The following is a 16,291-nucleotide window of genomic DNA, read 5'->3' as shown; positions in this document are numbered from 1 at the left end:
ACAACTCGGTACAGTTATACTCTATCCCAACACCGTTTGTGCCGATGTATTGCAAGGAGACAGAACAGCCAATCCCCTCTTATCGGCCAAAGGAAGATCTTAGTGTGCATTGTCCTCTGACATAAAGGACATGAGACCTCTGTACTCGAAGGGTCAAAATACCCTTCTTGCCTGTTGAGCTGGAATTACCTGCTTTGCAAAGGCTGAGTGACAGGAATTCTCTGATTCAGCGGGCAACACCAGTGAACATTAGGAAACACACAGTGGCTGTATTGACTGACACAGTGTCAAAAAAGTGAAGTGCACAGAGCCCAGATATCTGAGACAGAGACATCCAGAACGCAGGAAAGAAAGGGCTTGGTGCTCACACGTAATTGTGACAGAGCACTCACAGTTTCCTTACTTTTCTGAGCTGGGCAAAGGTCACTGTGAATTTCAGCATGGATGAGCTTTGTCTGTCTCATTTTCTGTGCCATACTGTTACAGAACAGAATTAAAGGTTCACTGTCTTGTCTGACAGCAGGAGAGAAAAGAGCTTAGCTGGGAGAGCTAACAGCATTCTTAAAGCCTCTCTTAAAAGACCTGAAGCATGTCTGAGTGAAAGAGCTTTGGCCCCCTTCATTGTTTCCTTGTTGGTTTTTCGTGGAACACAAGCATTCCCTGATTTACAATTTCCCGGAATGTGGTTATGGCAATTGCAAATACAGATTTACTCTGCAGGAACCATTCCCACAGGTTGGTATCTCAGACAGAGACATTCAGAACCCAGGAAAGAAAGAGCCCTGTGCTCACACGACATTGTGACACTGCATTCACAATTTTCCTGAACTGGGTGCATTTTCCTGGTCTTGATGCATTTCTGCAAGGATGAGATTTGTGTGCCCAACTGTGCCATTGTGTTACAGAAGAGTCCATGGTCTTATCTTGAAACAGGAGGCTAGGCCCAAAAGAGTTAACTAAGAAATTTGGGCCTGCTAACAAGCTACCAACATCCAAGACAGTCTGTGCTCTTTCTGTTCTACTTACTGGACCAAAGCTTAAGAGAATAGTACAGTAACATGTAATAGGCCTAGAAGCAATAAATTAGAAATACAACAGGATCAGGTAGACATTTGAATAGGAGAAATAGGCCGGGAGCCAGGGCTTTTTCCAAGCTTCAGTGAGAGGGTCAAGAACAACGGAAGAGAAGAAAGGTCAGGCTGAGGAAGATGAGTTTAGGCCCCCAGACCCACCAAAATTGAGGGCCAAGAGAAACACTGCCCCAAGCCCCGCCTGAGCTCCACCTATACTCTGCCTATAATTAATATGCATAGATAGATGTTGTAATCACTTGAATATGCATTTAATTACATCTGAAGATTGTATAAAAATGCTGATTTTGTGTGAAACCTTCGAGCAAGTTTGTCCAGCGCGAGCTGGCTTGCTCCCAACGTTGAATAAACAAATACCTTGCTGCTTAAAGATAAAAAGTCTCTGAGCAGTTTCTCGGACCGATTTTTCGGATTCAATCTGACAGCAAGAGAGACAAGAAGTTAGCTGGGAGTGGTAATCCCATTCTTAAAACCTCTCAGGAATGGCTGAATCAGGTCTGAAACCTACGACTGTCTAAGCGAAGGTGTTCTGGATCCCTTTATTCTGTCTCCTTGTTGGTTTTTAGTGGAACACAAGCATTCCCTGACTTACAATACCTGGAAATTGGTTATGCCAATTGCAAATACAGATTTCCTCTGCAGGAACCATTCCCACAGGCTGCAGACTGCAACTCTTCCTATCATGAGGCATGAAACCTCTGTCTGTGCTGACCACTTGCTAGTTAAAGGAAAGATGGTTGAACTGTTCTGCAGAGACAGTCCCAGCATCGTCCGGTGTCACGTCCTCTGTGGGGACAGGGACACAAGGGAAAACCTGTTCCTCACTGGGGCCCCTGGCCATGGCCCAGGGCTGTGGTGGCAGGCTGGGGACGAAGGGACTGGGATACACTCAGGTGTATCCCAGTTTAGAATGTTACACTTTAAAACTTCAGCACAACACAGACAATGTGAGACTTTCTGAATATTCCATGCATCACACAAATTATTAAAGGTATCAGTTACTATAGATGGCGTGACAGTCCTTAAAAGGAGCAGGCAAAAAAGGCTCAAACCCAATTCAGGGAGTACAAGGAAAAAGGGCCTAAAGGAGAATGCAAATGCTCTAACACAAACACAGAAAGTCATGCTGGGACAGCTTCCCAGTTAAGTTTCACTGAATCCAGGAACAGCAATGAGGAGATCAAACTCAAAGTCCTTTTCACAAGCTCATCTTGATTGTACTTTCAGAAAATGCTCTTTGAAGGACATTTGGAGTTTTCATGCAATGCACCCAAAGACAATGAACAGGTTTTCACATCTCTGTACAGATATCGTCTACCCCAACAATGTTTGTGCTGCTGTACTGCAAAGAGATAGAACACCCAATCCCCTCTTATCGGCCAAAGGAAGATCTTAGTGTGCATTTCCTTGCTCTTCTCTGACATAAAGAACATGAATCCTCTGTACTCGAAGGGTCAAAATACCCTCCTTGCCTGCTGAGCTGGAATTACCTGCTTTCCAAAGGCTGAGTGACAGGAATTCTCTGATTCAGCGGGCAACACCAGTGAACATTAGGAAAAACACAGTGGCTGTATTGACTGACATAGTGACAAGAAAGTGAAGTGCACAGAGCCCAGATATCTGAGACAGAGACATCCAGAACGCAGGAAAGAAAGGGCTTGGTGCTCACACGCAATTGTGACAGAGCACTCACAGTTTCCTTACTTTTCTGAGCTGGGAAAAGGCCTTTGTGCATTTCAGCAAGGATGAGCTTTGTCTGTCCCACTGTTTGTGCCATACTGTTATAGAACAGAATTAAAGATCCACTGTCTTGTCTGACAGCAAGAGAGACAAGAGCTTAGCTGGGAGAGCTAACCCCATTCTTAAAGCCTCACAGGAATGGCCTTAACAGACTTGAAACATATGAATGTCTGAGTGCAAGAGTTTATGCTCCCTTTGTTCTGTTTCCTTGTTGGTTTTCAGTGGAATGCAATCATATTCTGACTTAAAATTTTCCAGAACGTTGTTAAGCCAATCGAAAATACAGATTTCCTCTAAAGGAACCATTCCAACAGGTTGTAGACTGCATCTCTGCCTTCCAGGAGGCATGAAACCTATGCCTATGCTGACCCCGTGCCTATGCCGTGCTAGTTAAAGGAAAGACGGTGGAACTGTTCTGCAGAGACAGTCCCAGCATCGTCCGGTGTCACGTCCTCTGTGGGGACAGGGACACAAGGGAAAACCTGTTCCTCACTGGGGCCCCCGGCCATGGCCCAGGGCTGTGGTGTCAGGCCGGGGCCGAAGGGCTTGAGGAACTTGAACTCGCTGTTGCCCGAGCCCGTGGTGAGGCTGATCTCGTAGCAGTAGGGGTGGGGCAGGGTCCCTGCAGCAGCTGCCTCGGCCAGGCCGCTCGGCAAGTTGTCGGCCCCGTCAAGCACGTGGGCAGCCTTCAGCTCCTTTCTCTTGCACAGCCTGCGAGCCACGAAGGCTGCTGTGGAGGCGAGGAAGAGCAGGGAGACAGAGACCAAGGCAAGGATTAAGTAGGTGGTGAGGGAGCCGGGCTGGTCGTCGGTGGCGGGGCTGCCGTGCGGTTGGCGCAGGTCGGAGAAGTCCTTGAGCAGGAGTGCGCTGAGAGCGGCGGTGGCTGAGAGGGGTGGGCGGCCGTTGTCTCGCACCAGGACGACGAGCTTGTGCTTGACGCTGTCTCTGTCTGTCACGGGCCTCCTGAGCCTCACCTCGCCGCTTTGGGCAGCCACGGCAAAGAGCCCGGGGTCGGTGGCCCTGAGCAGGTGGTAGGAGAGCCACGAGTTCTGCCCCGAGTCGGCGTCGACGGCCACCACTTTGGAGACGAGGTAGCCCGCCTCAGCCGACACGGGCACCAGCTCGCTGGAGGCCGGGCCGCTGTCGGGCGCCGGGTAGAGCACGAGCGGGGCGTTGTCGTTCTCGTCCAGCACCAGCAGGCGGACGGTGACGTTGGCTCGCAGCGGGGGAGAGCCCGCGTCAGAGGCGCTCACCACCACCTCGCTCTGCCTCAGCTGCTCGTAGTCCAGGGCTCGCAGCACAAACACCTGCCCGCTCTCCGAGTTCACCGACAGGCACGAGCACCAAGGCCGCTCCGCCGCTTGCCCCGCTGACAGCGAATAGGTCACCTTGGCGTTGAGCCCCACGTCGGCATCTGCGGCACTCACGGCTCCAACCAGCACGCTGGGCACATTGTTCTCACGCACGTACATGGTGTACGAGCTCTGGTTGAAGACGGGGGCGTTGTCATTGACGTCCGAGATGGCCACGGTGAAGGTGTGGCTGCTCGTCAGAGGAGGGGAGCCCGCGTCTGCTGCTGTCACCGTCACGATGTACTGAGCCGTCTCCTCGCGGTCCAGGGCACTGACGGTCACCAGCTCGTAGTAATTCTTATAGGCTGGGCGCAGGGAGAAGACGAGCTGATCGTCGAGGGCACAGGAGACCTTGCCGTTGGCCCCGGCATCGCGGTCCCTGACAGTGAAGAGGGCAACGACCGTGCCAGGCGCTGAGTTCTCGGGGAGGGGACTGCTGAAGGAACTGACCACCAGCTCCGGGGCATTGTCATTCACATCCAACACCTCCACCAACACCTTGCAGATTGCTGAAAGGCCCCCCCCATCTCTGGCCTTCACACTGAGTTCATGAGTGTCTGCTGCTTCAAAGTCTAGAGGCTTTGTGAGTTTAATTTCACCCGTTATGGGATCAATGTGAAAGGCTGAGTCACTCTGGCTGAACTGGTAGGAGATGTCTCCATTAACTCCAACATCCCGATCAGTTGCCAACACTGTCAGGACCACAGAGCCCTGTGGTGCGTTTTCCAAAACCTGCACATCATACAGCTCCTGTGTGAAGACTGGAGCGTTGTCATTGGCATCCAGAATTACAATGTGAATTTGGGTGGTCCCACTCCTGGGTGGAGAGCCCCCGTCCACGGCAATGAGACTGAAATGCATCTCTGCCTGCTCCTCTCTGTCTAACGGCTTTTCCAAAACAAGTTCAACATACTTCTTGCCCTTAATCCCGCTCCCATAGGAGACACTAAAGTACTCGTTCTCGGGAGAGATGCTGTATGCCTGGATGCTGTTGCTGCCGATATCAAGGTCCCGGGCAACCTCCAGAGGGAAACGAGAGCCAGGCTCGCTCGTTTCGGGGATGTCAAAAGTGACACTTTCCTCGGGGAAAACGGGTGAATGGTCATTGATGTCGTGCAGGGCCACCTCGACCCGAAAGAACTGCAGCGGGTCGGCCAGCAGCAGCTCGAAGGCGAGCGTGCAGGTGTCGGACTGGGCGCACAGCTGCTCCCGGTCGAGCCTGTCGGCCACGACGAGGCGGCCGCTGGCGCGGTCGAGGCGAAAGTGCTGCCGGCCGTCCTCGGCCAGCAGGCGGGCGCGGCGAGCCGAGAGCTGCGCCGGCGGCAGCGCCGCGTCCTGCGCCAGGTTGCCTACGAGGGAGCCGCTGTCCGCCTCCTCGGCCACGGAGTAGCGGATGGGCTGCGAGCGAGCGAGCGGCACGGAGAGCAAAGCACACACACAAAGCACTTGCCTTGCCATCGCCATGGCCCTCCTCCGGCTCCGGCGGCGGCGGTGTCCGATCTCCTTCTCGCGGATCTCTCGCGTAGTCCCCGCAGAAAGCGGCAGCGGTCGGGTGCCCTTCTGCTCCCTCTGTATTCCGGTCGGTTCGGCAGCCCGGAGTGCAGCCGCGGTGTCCCAGGATGGGCTGGCAGACCCAGCGGTCGCTGCCGCAGCCGCTGCCCGCTCCGCCCGGCTGGGCTGTTGTGAGCTGGGCTGGGCTTGGCTGTGCTGAGCTGGGCTGGGTCGGGCTCGGCGGCGCCTTAGCCGAGACCACCACCCAGCGGTGCGCGCTGGGACTGCGCCCGCCGCCGCCCGCTGCCCGCGCTGCCGCTCGGCCCGGCCCACGGACACGCGCGCACACGCGCGGTGCCGCCGCTCGCCCTCGGCTGAGCCCGGGGCAGGACGCGCGCACATGGAAGCGGGGATGGAAATGCCGACAAGGGTCGGGATGAGCCTTGCGGGGCCGCCGCTGGAGTACGATAACACGGGGAGCAACTGGACGTCCCCCTCGTCTGTTCCTGTTCCCCGCTGCCCACAGCCCGCGGGAAGCCGAGAGCGCTCGGCGCCCGGCACGCGAGTCAGCCCCTTTCGAGAAATGCGGCGGTAAAAGCCGCACAAGTCGTTTCCCATCGCAGGGTGAGGCAGAGGCTGAGCCCGGAAAGACTGACCCGCCTTCCCCGAACCCGCCCGGAGCCTCTGCAGCGGCAGCGCAGCGGTAACAGCACAGGCACGGCACTGAACGCTCTATCGCCTGCATCTCCAGACTCAAGACATGTACCCCCCAACCGTTATCTCACTCAGAGGGCATATTGAGAAAAAAACTCCCAGGCTTTTGAAAAAACTTGGCAGAGCTTTCCCAGAAAGAACTTCCCTACAAAGACTTCTGTCTCCACGCCAGGAATTAAGGTACTCTCTTTATTTCACTTTTACACATTATGTCAGTTTTTACACTCAAGGGTATCCCAGTTTACAGTGTTACAGTTTATATCTTCAGCACAACACAGCGTGAGGCTTTCTGAATATTCCATTCCTCACAGACATCATTCAAAAAATCAGTTATTAGAGATGGTGTGACAGTCCTTTTTAAAAGGAATAGGCACACACTCAAACACTGCTCAAACACAGTTCAGGGAGTAGAAGGGAAAACATCAAGACAGAATGCAAATGTGCTCATACAAAAAAGGAAAGTTATGAGGGGATAGCTTTCCACTTCATTAAGAAGCCTCCAGAATCAGAAACAAGACTCAGGAGAAAAAAATTCAATGTCTTTTCCACCAGTTCATTTTGATTCTGCCTTCAGAAAATGTTCTTTGAAGGACACGTGGAGTTTTCATGCAATGCACCTCAAACACAACAAATATGTTTTCACAACTCTGTACAGTTACAGTCTATCCCAACACTGTTTGTGCTGCTGTGTTGCAAGGAGACAGAACACCCAACCCCTCCTATAGGCCAAAGGAAGACCTTATTGTGCATTTTGCTGCTCTACTCTGCAATAGAGAAAATGTGACTAATGTACTGAAAGGGTCAAAATACCCTCCTTGCCTGCTGGGTTGGCATGGCCTGCATAGCAATGGCAGAATGGGAGCAAATCCCTAATTCATCAGGCAGCACTAGTGATGCTCCAAATGGCCACAGCAGACCTCGATGATCAGGACGGGATCTACATTCGATACCGTACTGATGGGAGCCTTTTCAACCTAAGGTGACTGAAGGCCCACACCAAGACCTTAAACCATCTTGTCTGAGAAGTGCTTTATGCTGATGATGCTGCCCTTGTTGCCCACACAGAAGCAGCTCTGCAGCGTTTAACATCCTGCTTTGCAGATGCTGCTGAGCTCTTTGGGCTGGAGCTCAGCTTGAAGAAGTCAGAAGTTCTCCATCAACCTGCACCTCAGGAAATCCCCCAACATCCCCATATCACCATTGGCCAATCAGAGCTCAAATCAGTCCAGCAGTTTAATTCCCTAGGCAGCCTCATCTCCTCGGATGGTAAGATTGATGGGGAGACAGACAACAGATTAGCAAAGGCATATAGTGCTTTTGGAAAACTTCATAAGAGAGTTTGGTGAAAAAAACACTTGAAGAAAAGAACAAAGATCAGTGTTTACAGAGCCATAGTGCTTTCTACTCTCTTATATGGATGTGAATCAAGGGTCATCTACAGCCACCACCTGCGTCTCCTAGAACGCTTCCATCAACGCTGCCTCCGTATAATCCTAAACATCCACTGGTCAGATTATGTGACTAATACGTCTGTTCTAGAACAAACAAGAATCACAAGTACTGAGGCCATGTTGCTGAGAACACAGCTGTGCTGGGCAGGGCACGTCTCCAGGATGAAGGACCAACCACCGCCTCCCTCAGATCTTGCTTTATGGTGAACTTGCCACCAGCTGCTGCAAGAGAGGAGCCCCAAAGAGGAGATACAAGGACTCCCTGAAACAACATCTCAGCCTTGCCCATATTGATCAACAGAACTGGCCTACTCTGGCCTCCAATCGAGAGGTCTGGAGACACACCATCTATAACGCTGCTGATGCCTTTGAGAACGCAGCAGGGTCACCCTTGAGGAGAAAAGACAACGCAGAAAGAATTGTGTCTTGCAGAATATACCACCTAAGGAGTGTTTCTGCTGTGCCTTTTGCAACTGGATGTGTCTATCTCGTATTGGTCTTTTTAGCCACCAACACGCTTGTAACAAACGTGGGTAGAGCCCTCCCCAAATCTTCGTTCCCGAAGCCCAGCCATGATGATTACTAGTGATGCATAAACAGACATAGTGACAAGAAAGCAAAGGACACAGGGCCCACACATCTCAGACAGACACATCCAGAACCCAAAGAAAAGAAAAAGGAAAGAAAGAGTGCTCTGCTTACACAACACTAGGACAATACTCACAACATCCAAATTTTTCTGAGCGGGGAAAGGTCTTTGTGCATTCCAGCAAGGATGAGATTTCTCTGTCACACTGTGCCATAACCTTACACAAGAGAATAAAAGGTCTACTGTCTTGTGTGACAGCAAGAGAGATAAGATGTTCTCTGAGACTGCTAACCCCATTCCTATAGCCTCTCAGAAATGTTCGAATCAGTTCTGAAACCTTACTACTCTCTCAGTGAAAGAGCTTTGGTCCCTTTATTTTGTTTGCTTCTTGGTTGGAACACAAGCATTCCCTTAACTAGAGTTTCTGGAAACTGGTTATGCCAATTGTAGATTTATTTTGGAGGAACCATTCCCACAGGCTGCAGCCTGCATCCCTGCCTACCACAAGGCATGAAGCCTCTGCCTGTGCTGACCCCGTGCTAGTTGAAGGAAAGTCTGTTGAACTGTTCTGCAGAGACAGTCCCAGCATCGTCCGGTGTCACGTCCTCTGTGGGGACAGGGACACAAGGGAAAACCTGTTCCTCACTGGGGCCCCTGGTCATGGCCCAGGGCTGTGGTGGCAGGGCATGGGCAGGGCACTGAACGCTCTATTGCCTGTATCTCCAAACTCAAGACATGTACCCACCAAACATTACCTCACTGAAAGGACACACTGGGAAAAAAACTCCCAGGCTTTTGAAAAAACTTGGTAGAGCTTTCGCAGAAAGAACTTCTCTACAAAGACTTCTCTCTCCACGCCAGGAATTAAGGTACTCTCTTTATTTCAATCTTACAGATTATTTCAGTTTTTACACTCAGGGGTATCCCAGTTTACAATGGTACAGTTTATAACTTCAGCACAACACAGCGTGAGGCTCTCTGGATATTCCATTCCTCACAGACATCATTCAAAAAATCAGTTATTAGAGATGGTGTGACAGTCCTTCTTAAAAGGAATAGGTAAGCAAATGCTCAAACACAGTTCAGGGAGTAGAAGGGAAAAGGTCACCAGAGAATGCAAATGTGCTCACATAAAACTGGAAAGTCATGTGGGGATAGCTTTCCATTCCATTGAGAAGCCTCTAGATTCAGGAAAAACAATGAGGAGGCCAAACACAATGTCCTTTCCACCAGTTCATTTTGATTCTGCCTTCACAAAATGTTCTTTGAAGGACACGTGGAGTTTTCATGCAATGCACCTCAAACACAACAAATATGTTTTCACACCTCTGTACAGTTACAGTCTATCCCAACACTGTTTGTGCTGCTGTGTTGCAAGGAGACAGAACACCCAACCCTTCCTATAGGCCAAAGGAAGATCTTATTGTGCATTTTGCTGCTCTACTCTGCAATAGAGAAGATGAGACTGATGTACTGAAAGGGTCAAAATACCCTCCTTGCCTGCTGGGTTGGAATGGCCTGCATAGCAATGGCAGAATGGGAGTAAATCCCTAATTCACCAGGCAGCACTAGTGATGCACAGACAGACACAGTGTCAAGAGAGCAAAGGACACAGGGCCCACACATCTCATCCAGACACATCCAGAACTCAGGAAAGAAAGAGTGCTGTGCTTACAAAACACTATGGCATTATTCACAACATCCTAATTTATCTGAGCTGGGAAAAGGCCTCTGTGCATTTCAGCAAGAATGAGATTTCTCTGCCTAACTACTCCATTCCGTTACAGAAGAGGTCCACTGTCTTGTGTGACAGCAAGAGAGACAAGAGCTTAGCTGGGAGTGGTAACCCCATTCTTTAAGTCTGTCAGAAATGGCTGAATCAATCTGAAACCTACTGCTGTCTGAGTGAAAGAGTTTTGGGTCCCTTTATTCTGTTGGCTTCTTGATTTTTAGTGGAACACAAGCATTCCCTGACTTACAGTTTCCCAGAATTTGGTTATGGCAATTGCAAGTACAGATTTACTCTGCAGAAACCATTGCCACAGGCTGCAGCCTGCATCCCTTCCTATCATGAGGCATGAAACCTCTACCTGTGCTGACCCTGTGCTAGTTAAAGGAAAGACGGTTGAACTGTTCTGCAGAGACAGTCCCAGCATCGTCCGGTGTCACGTCCTCTGTGGGGACAGGGACACAAGGGAAAACCTGTTCCTCACTGGGGCCCCCGGCCATGGCCCAGGGCTGTGGTGTCAGGCCGGGGCCGAAGGGCTTGAGGAACTTGAACTCGCTGTTGCCCGAGCCCGTGGTGAGGCTGATCTCGTAGCAGTAGGGGTGGGGCAGGGTCCCTGCAGCAGCTGCCTCGGCCAGGCCGCTCGGCAAGTTGTCGGCCCCGTCAAGCCCGTGGGCAGCCTTCAGCTCCTTTCTCTTGCACAGCCTGCGAGCCACGAAGGCTGCTGTGGAGGCGAGGAAGAGCAGGGAGACGGAGACCAAGGCAAGGATTAAGTAGGTGGTGAGGGAGCCGGGCTGGTCGTCGGTGGCGGGGCTGCCGTGCGGTTGGCGCAGGTCGGAGAAGTCCTTGAGCAGGAGTGCGCTGAGAGCGGCGGTGGCTGAGAGGGGTGGGCGGCCGTTGTCTCGCACCAGGACGACGAGCTTGTGCTTGACGCTGTCTCTGTCTGTCACGGGCCTCCTGAGCCTCACCTCGCCGCTTTGGGCAGCCACGGCAAAGAGCCCGGGGTCGGTGGCCCTGAGCAGGTGGTAGGAGAGCCACGAGTTCTGCCCCGAGTCGGCGTCGACGGCCACCACTTTGGAGACGAGGTAGCCCGCCTCAGCCGACACGGGCACCAGCTCGCTGGAGGCCGGGCCGCTGTCGGGCGCCGGGTAGAGCACGAGCGGGGCGTTGTCGTTCTCGTCCAGCACCAGCAGGCGGACGGTGACGTTGGCTCGCAGCGGAGGAGAGCCCGCGTCAGAGGCGCTCACCACCACCTCGCTCTGCCTCAGCTGCTCGTAGTCCAGGGCTCGCAGCACAAACACCTGCCCGCTCTCTGAGTTCACCGACAGGCACGAGCACCAAGGCCGCTCCGCCGCTTGCCCCGCTGACAGCGAATAGGTCACCTTGGCGTTGAGCCCCACGTCGGCATCTGCGGCACTCACGGCTCCAACCAGCACGCTGGGCACATTGTTCTCACGCACGTACATGGTGTACGAGCTCTGGTTGAAGACAGGCGCGTTGTCATTGATGTCCGAGATGGCCACGGTGAAGGTGTGGCTGCTCGTCAGAGGAGGGGAGCCCGCGTCTGCTGCTGTCACCGTCACGATGTACTGAGCCGTCTCCTCGCGGTCCAGGGCACTGACGGTCACCAGCTCATAGTAATTCTTATAGGCTGGGCGCAGGGAGAAGACGAGCTGATCGTCGAGGGCACAGGAGACCTTGCCGTTGGCCCCGGCATCGCGGTCCCTGACGGTGAAGAGGGCAACGACCGTGCCGGGCGCTGAGTTCTCGGGGAGGGGACTGCTGAAGGAACTGACCACCAGCTCCGGGGCATTGTCATTCACATCCAACACCTCCACCAACACCTTGCAGATTGCTGAAAGGCCCCCTCCATCTGTGGCCCTCACACTGAGTTCGTGAGTCCCTGCTGCCTCAAAGTCCAGAGGCTTTGTGAGTTTAATTTCACCCGTTATGGAATCAATCTCAAATGCTGAGTCACTCTGGCTGACTACTTGGCTGAACTCATAGGACATATCCCCATTAATTCCCGTGTCCCGATCAGTTGCCATCACAGTCAGAACCACAGAGCCTTTTGGCATGTTTTCTAAAACCTTTCCTATGTACTCCTCCTGTGTGAAGATTGGAGCATTGTCATTGACATCTAGGACGACAATATGGACTTGGGTGGTCCCACTCTTGGGTGGAGAGCCCCCATCCACAGCAATGAGGCTGAAATCCACCTCTGCCTGCTCCTCTCTGTCTAGAGGCTTTTCCAAGACCAGTTCGATAGACTTCTTGCCTGTAATCCGACTCCCATAGGAGACGGTAAAGTACTGGTTCTTGGGAAAGATGCTGTATGCCTGGACGCTGTTGCTGCCAATATCAAGATCCAGAGCCCCCTCCAGAGGGAAACGAGAGCCTGGGTCGCTTGTTTCAAGGATCCTTAAAGTGACTCTTTCCGCAGGGAAAACGGGCGAATGGTCATTGATGTCGTGCAGGGCCACCTCGACCCGAAAGAACTGCAGCGGGTCGGCCAGCAGCAGCTCGAAGGCGAGCGTGCAGGTGTCGGACTGGGCGCACAGCTGCTCCCGGTCGAGCCTGTCGGCCACGACGAGGCGGCCGCTGGCGCGGTCGAGGCGAAAGTGCTGCCGGCCGTCCTCGGCCAGCAGGCGGGCGCGGCGAGCCGAGAGCTGCGCCGGCGGCAGCGCCGCGTCCTGCGCCAGGTTGCCTACGAGGGAGCCGCTGTCCGCCTCCTCGGCCACGGAGTAGCGGATGGGCTGCGAGCGAGCGAGCGGCACGGAGAGCAAAGCACACACACAAAGCACTTGCCTTGCCATCGCCATGGCCCTCCTCCGGCTCCGGCGGCGGCGGCGGTGTCCGATCTCCTTCTCGCGGATCTCTCGCGTAGTCCCCGCAGAAAGCGGCAGCGGTCGGGTGCCCTTCTTCTCCCTCTGTATTCCGGTCGGTTCCGCAGCCCGGAGTGCAGCCGCGGTGTCCCAGGCTCGGCTGGCAGACCCAGCGGTCGGTGCCGCAGCCGCTGCCCGCTCCGCCCGGCTGGGCTGTTGTGAGCTGGGCTGGGCTTGGCTGTGCTGAGCTGGGCTGGGTCGGGCTCGGCGGCGCCTTAGCCGAGACCACCACCCAGCGGTGCGCGCTGGGACTGCGCCCGCCGCCGCCCGCTGCCCGCGCTGCCGCTCGGCCCGGCCCACGGACACGCGCGCACACGCGCGGTGCCGCCGCTCGCCCTCGGCTGAGCCCGGGGCAGGACGCGCGCACATGGAAGCGGGGATGGAATTGCCGGCAAGGGTCGGGATGAGCCATGAGGAGCCGCCGCTTTACTCCGAGAGCACGGAGAACTCCGTCACCTGTCCCGAGTCTGTCCGCGTTCCCCGCTGCCCCCAGCCCGCGGGAAGTCCTGAGCTCCCTGCTGCTGACACGCGAGTCAGTGCCTTTTGAGAAACGCGGCAATAAAAGTCGCACAAGGCATTTCCCAATGCAGCGTGAGGCAGAGGCTGAGCTCGGAAAGACTGACCCGACTTCCCCATCAGACAAACCCGCCCGGAGCCTCCGCAGTGACAGCGCAGCGGTAACAGCACTGGCACGGCATTGAACACTCTACCATCAGCATCGCCAGGCTCTTGACACATATGGACCCACCCAACATTACCTCAAGAAATGGACAAAACGAGGAAAAACCTCCCAGACTTTTGAAAAACCTTGACAGACCTTTCCTGAATGATTGATTCTACAAGAGATTCTTCCATGCAAGGAATTAAGGTACTCTCTTTATTTCACTCTTACACGTTATTTCAGTTTTTACACTCAGGGGTATGACAGTTTAGAATGTTACAATTTAAAACTTCATCACAACACAGACAGTGTGAGGCTTTCCGGATATTCCGTGCATCACACACATTATTGAAGTATCAGTTACTATAGATGGGGTGACAGTCCTTCTTAAAAGGAACAGGCAAAAAAATGGTCAAGCCCAGTTCAGGGAGTACAAGGGGAAAGGGCCTAAAGGAGAATGCAAATGCTCTAACACAAACCCAGAAAGTCATGCTGGGATGGCCTCCCAGTTCAATTCTGCTGAATCCAGGAACAGCAATAAGGAGATCAAACTCAAAGTCCTTTTCACAAGCTCATCTTGATTGTACCTTCAGAAAATACTCTTTGAAGGACATTTGGAGTTTTCATGCAACGCACCCAAAGACAATGAACAAGTTTTTCATAACTCAGTACTGTTATAGTCTACCTCAACACTGTTTGTGCCGATGTATTGCAAGGAGACAGAACACCCAATCCCCTCTTATCGACTTTTGCTGCTTTTCTCTGACATAAAGAACTGCTTTTCTCTGACATAAAGAACCTGAATTTTGCTGCTTTTCTCTGACATAAAGAACCTGAATCCTCTGTACTCAAAGGATCAAAATACCCTTCTTGCCTGCAGAGCTGGAATTACCTGCTTTGCAATGGCTGAATGGCAGGAATTCCCTGATTCAGCGGGCAACACCAGTGAACATTAGGAAAAACACAGTGGCTGTGTCGACTGACATAGTGTCAAAAAAGAGAAGTGCACAGAGCCCACAGATGTCAGACAGAGACATCCAGAACACAGGAAAGAAAGGGCTTGGTGCTAACACGCAATTGTGGCACAGCACTGATCATTTCCTTACTTTTCTAAGCTGGGAAAAGGCCTTTGTGCATTTCAACAAGGATGAGGTTTGTCTGTCCCACTGTTTGTGCCATACTGTGACAGAATAGAATTAAAGGTCCACGGTCTTGTCTGACAGCAAGAGAGACAAGAGCTTAGCTGGGAGAGCTAAAAGCATTCTTAAAGCCTCTCAGGAATGGCCTTAACAGACCTGAAACACATGAATAACTGAGTGAAAGAGTTTATGTTCCCTTTATTCTGTTTGCTTGTTGGTTTTCAGGGGAATGCAATCATACTCTGACTTAAAATTTCCAGAATGTGCTTAAGCCAATCGAAAATACAGATTTCCTCTAAAGGAACCATTCCCACAGGCTGCACCCTGCATCTCTGCCTTCCAGGATGCATAAAGCCTCTGCCTGTGCTGACCCTGTGCTAGTTAAAGGAAAGTCTGTTGAACTGTTCTGCAGAGACAGTCCCAGCATTGTCCGGTGTCACGTCCTCTGTGGGGACAGGGACACAAGGAAAACCTGTTCCTCACTGGGGCCCCCGCCCATGGCCCAGGGCTGTGGTGGCAGGGCATGGGCACGGCACTGAACGCTCTATTGCCTGTATCTCCAAACTCAACACATGTACCCACCAAACATTACCTCACTGAAAGGACACACTGGGTAAAAAACACCCAGACTCTTGAAAAAATTTGGCAGAGCTTTCCTTGAAAGCACTTCTCTACAAAGACTTCTCTCTCCACACCAGGAATTAAGGTACTCTCTTTATTTCACTCTTACACATTATTTCAGTTTCTACACTCAGGGGTATCCCAGTTTACAATGGTACAGTTTATATCTTCAGCACAACACAGCGTGAGGCTTTCTGGATATTCCATTCCTCACAGACATCATTCAAAAAATCAGTTATTAGAGATGGTGTGACAGTCCTTCTTAAAAGCAATAGGCAAGTAAATGCTCAAACACAGTTCAGGGAGTAAAAGGGAAAAGGTCAACAGAGAATGCAAATGTGCTCACATAAAACCGGAAAGTCACGAGGGGATAGTTTTCCACTTCATTAAGAAGCCTCCGGATTCAGGAAAAACAAGGAGGAGGCCAAACTCAATGTCCTTTCCACCAGTTCATTTTGATTCTGCCTTCACAAAATGTTCTTTGAAGGACATGTGGAGTTTTCATGCAATGCACCTCAAACACAACAAATATGTTTTCACACCTCTGTACAGTTACAGTCTATCCCAACACTCTTTGTGCTGCTGAACTGCAAGGAGACAGAACACCCAACCCCTCCTATAGGCCAAAGGAAGACCTTATTGTGCACTTTGCTCTCTACTCTGCAATAGAGAAGATGAGACTGATGTACTGACAGGGTCAAAATACCCTCCTTGCCTGCTGGGTTGGAATGGCCTGCATAGCAATGGCAGAATGGGAGCAAATCCCTAATTCACCAGGCAGCAGGAGTGATGCACAGACAGACACAGTGACAAGAGAGCAAAGGACACAGG

General features: G+C 52.3%; 3 protein-coding genes across 4 annotated transcripts in view; all 3 read right to left on the bottom strand.

Annotated features, from left to right (window-relative positions):
• Window positions 1-1,432: 1,432 nt before the first annotated feature.
• The window catches only part of LOC113991389 (protocadherin beta-15-like), an 18,238-nt gene continuing 3,379 nt past the window's right edge, over window positions 1,433-16,291 (bottom strand). The window contains exons 1-2 of one of the 2 annotated variants that reach the window (XM_027727661.2): window positions 3,378-6,091; window positions 1,433-1,969 (exon numbers count right to left, since the gene is read on the bottom strand). In XM_027727661.2, coding sequence (XP_027583462.2) covers window positions 1,810-1,969; window positions 3,378-6,076 — 2,859 coding nt within the window. In that variant the 5' untranslated portion in view covers window positions 6,077-6,091 and the 3' untranslated portion in view covers window positions 1,433-1,809. Of the gene's footprint in view, window positions 1,970-3,377; window positions 6,092-16,291 lie in introns of those variants that run through there. The other variant, XM_039387890.1, reaches the window with a different exon arrangement.
• LOC113988364 (protocadherin beta-15-like) lies at window positions 9,293-13,140 on the bottom strand. The gene has a single exon (XM_039387892.1). It carries the CDS (start codon window positions 12,974-12,976, stop codon window positions 10,535-10,537), a length of 2,442 nt encoding a protein of 813 aa, XP_039243826.1. The 5' UTR covers window positions 12,977-13,140; the 3' UTR covers window positions 9,293-10,534.
• The window catches only part of LOC113993342 (protocadherin beta-15-like), a 23,651-nt gene continuing 21,874 nt past the window's right edge, over window positions 14,515-16,291 (bottom strand). The window contains exon 2 of the mRNA XM_039387891.1: window positions 14,515-15,240. Coding sequence (XP_039243825.1) covers window positions 15,217-15,240 — 24 coding nt within the window. The 3' untranslated portion in view covers window positions 14,515-15,216. The remainder of the gene's footprint in view (window positions 15,241-16,291) is intronic.

Source organism: Pipra filicauda, unplaced genomic scaffold (genome assembly GCF_003945595.2).
Source record: "Pipra filicauda isolate LSUMZ 115617 unplaced genomic scaffold, ASM394559v2 scaffold598_size243975_pilon, whole genome shotgun sequence".
Taxonomy (NCBI): domain Eukaryota; kingdom Metazoa; phylum Chordata; class Aves; order Passeriformes; family Pipridae; genus Pipra; species Pipra filicauda.
The sequence above is the reverse complement of the archived record's forward strand: the minus strand, read 5'-3'. Positions and strand labels throughout refer to the sequence as shown.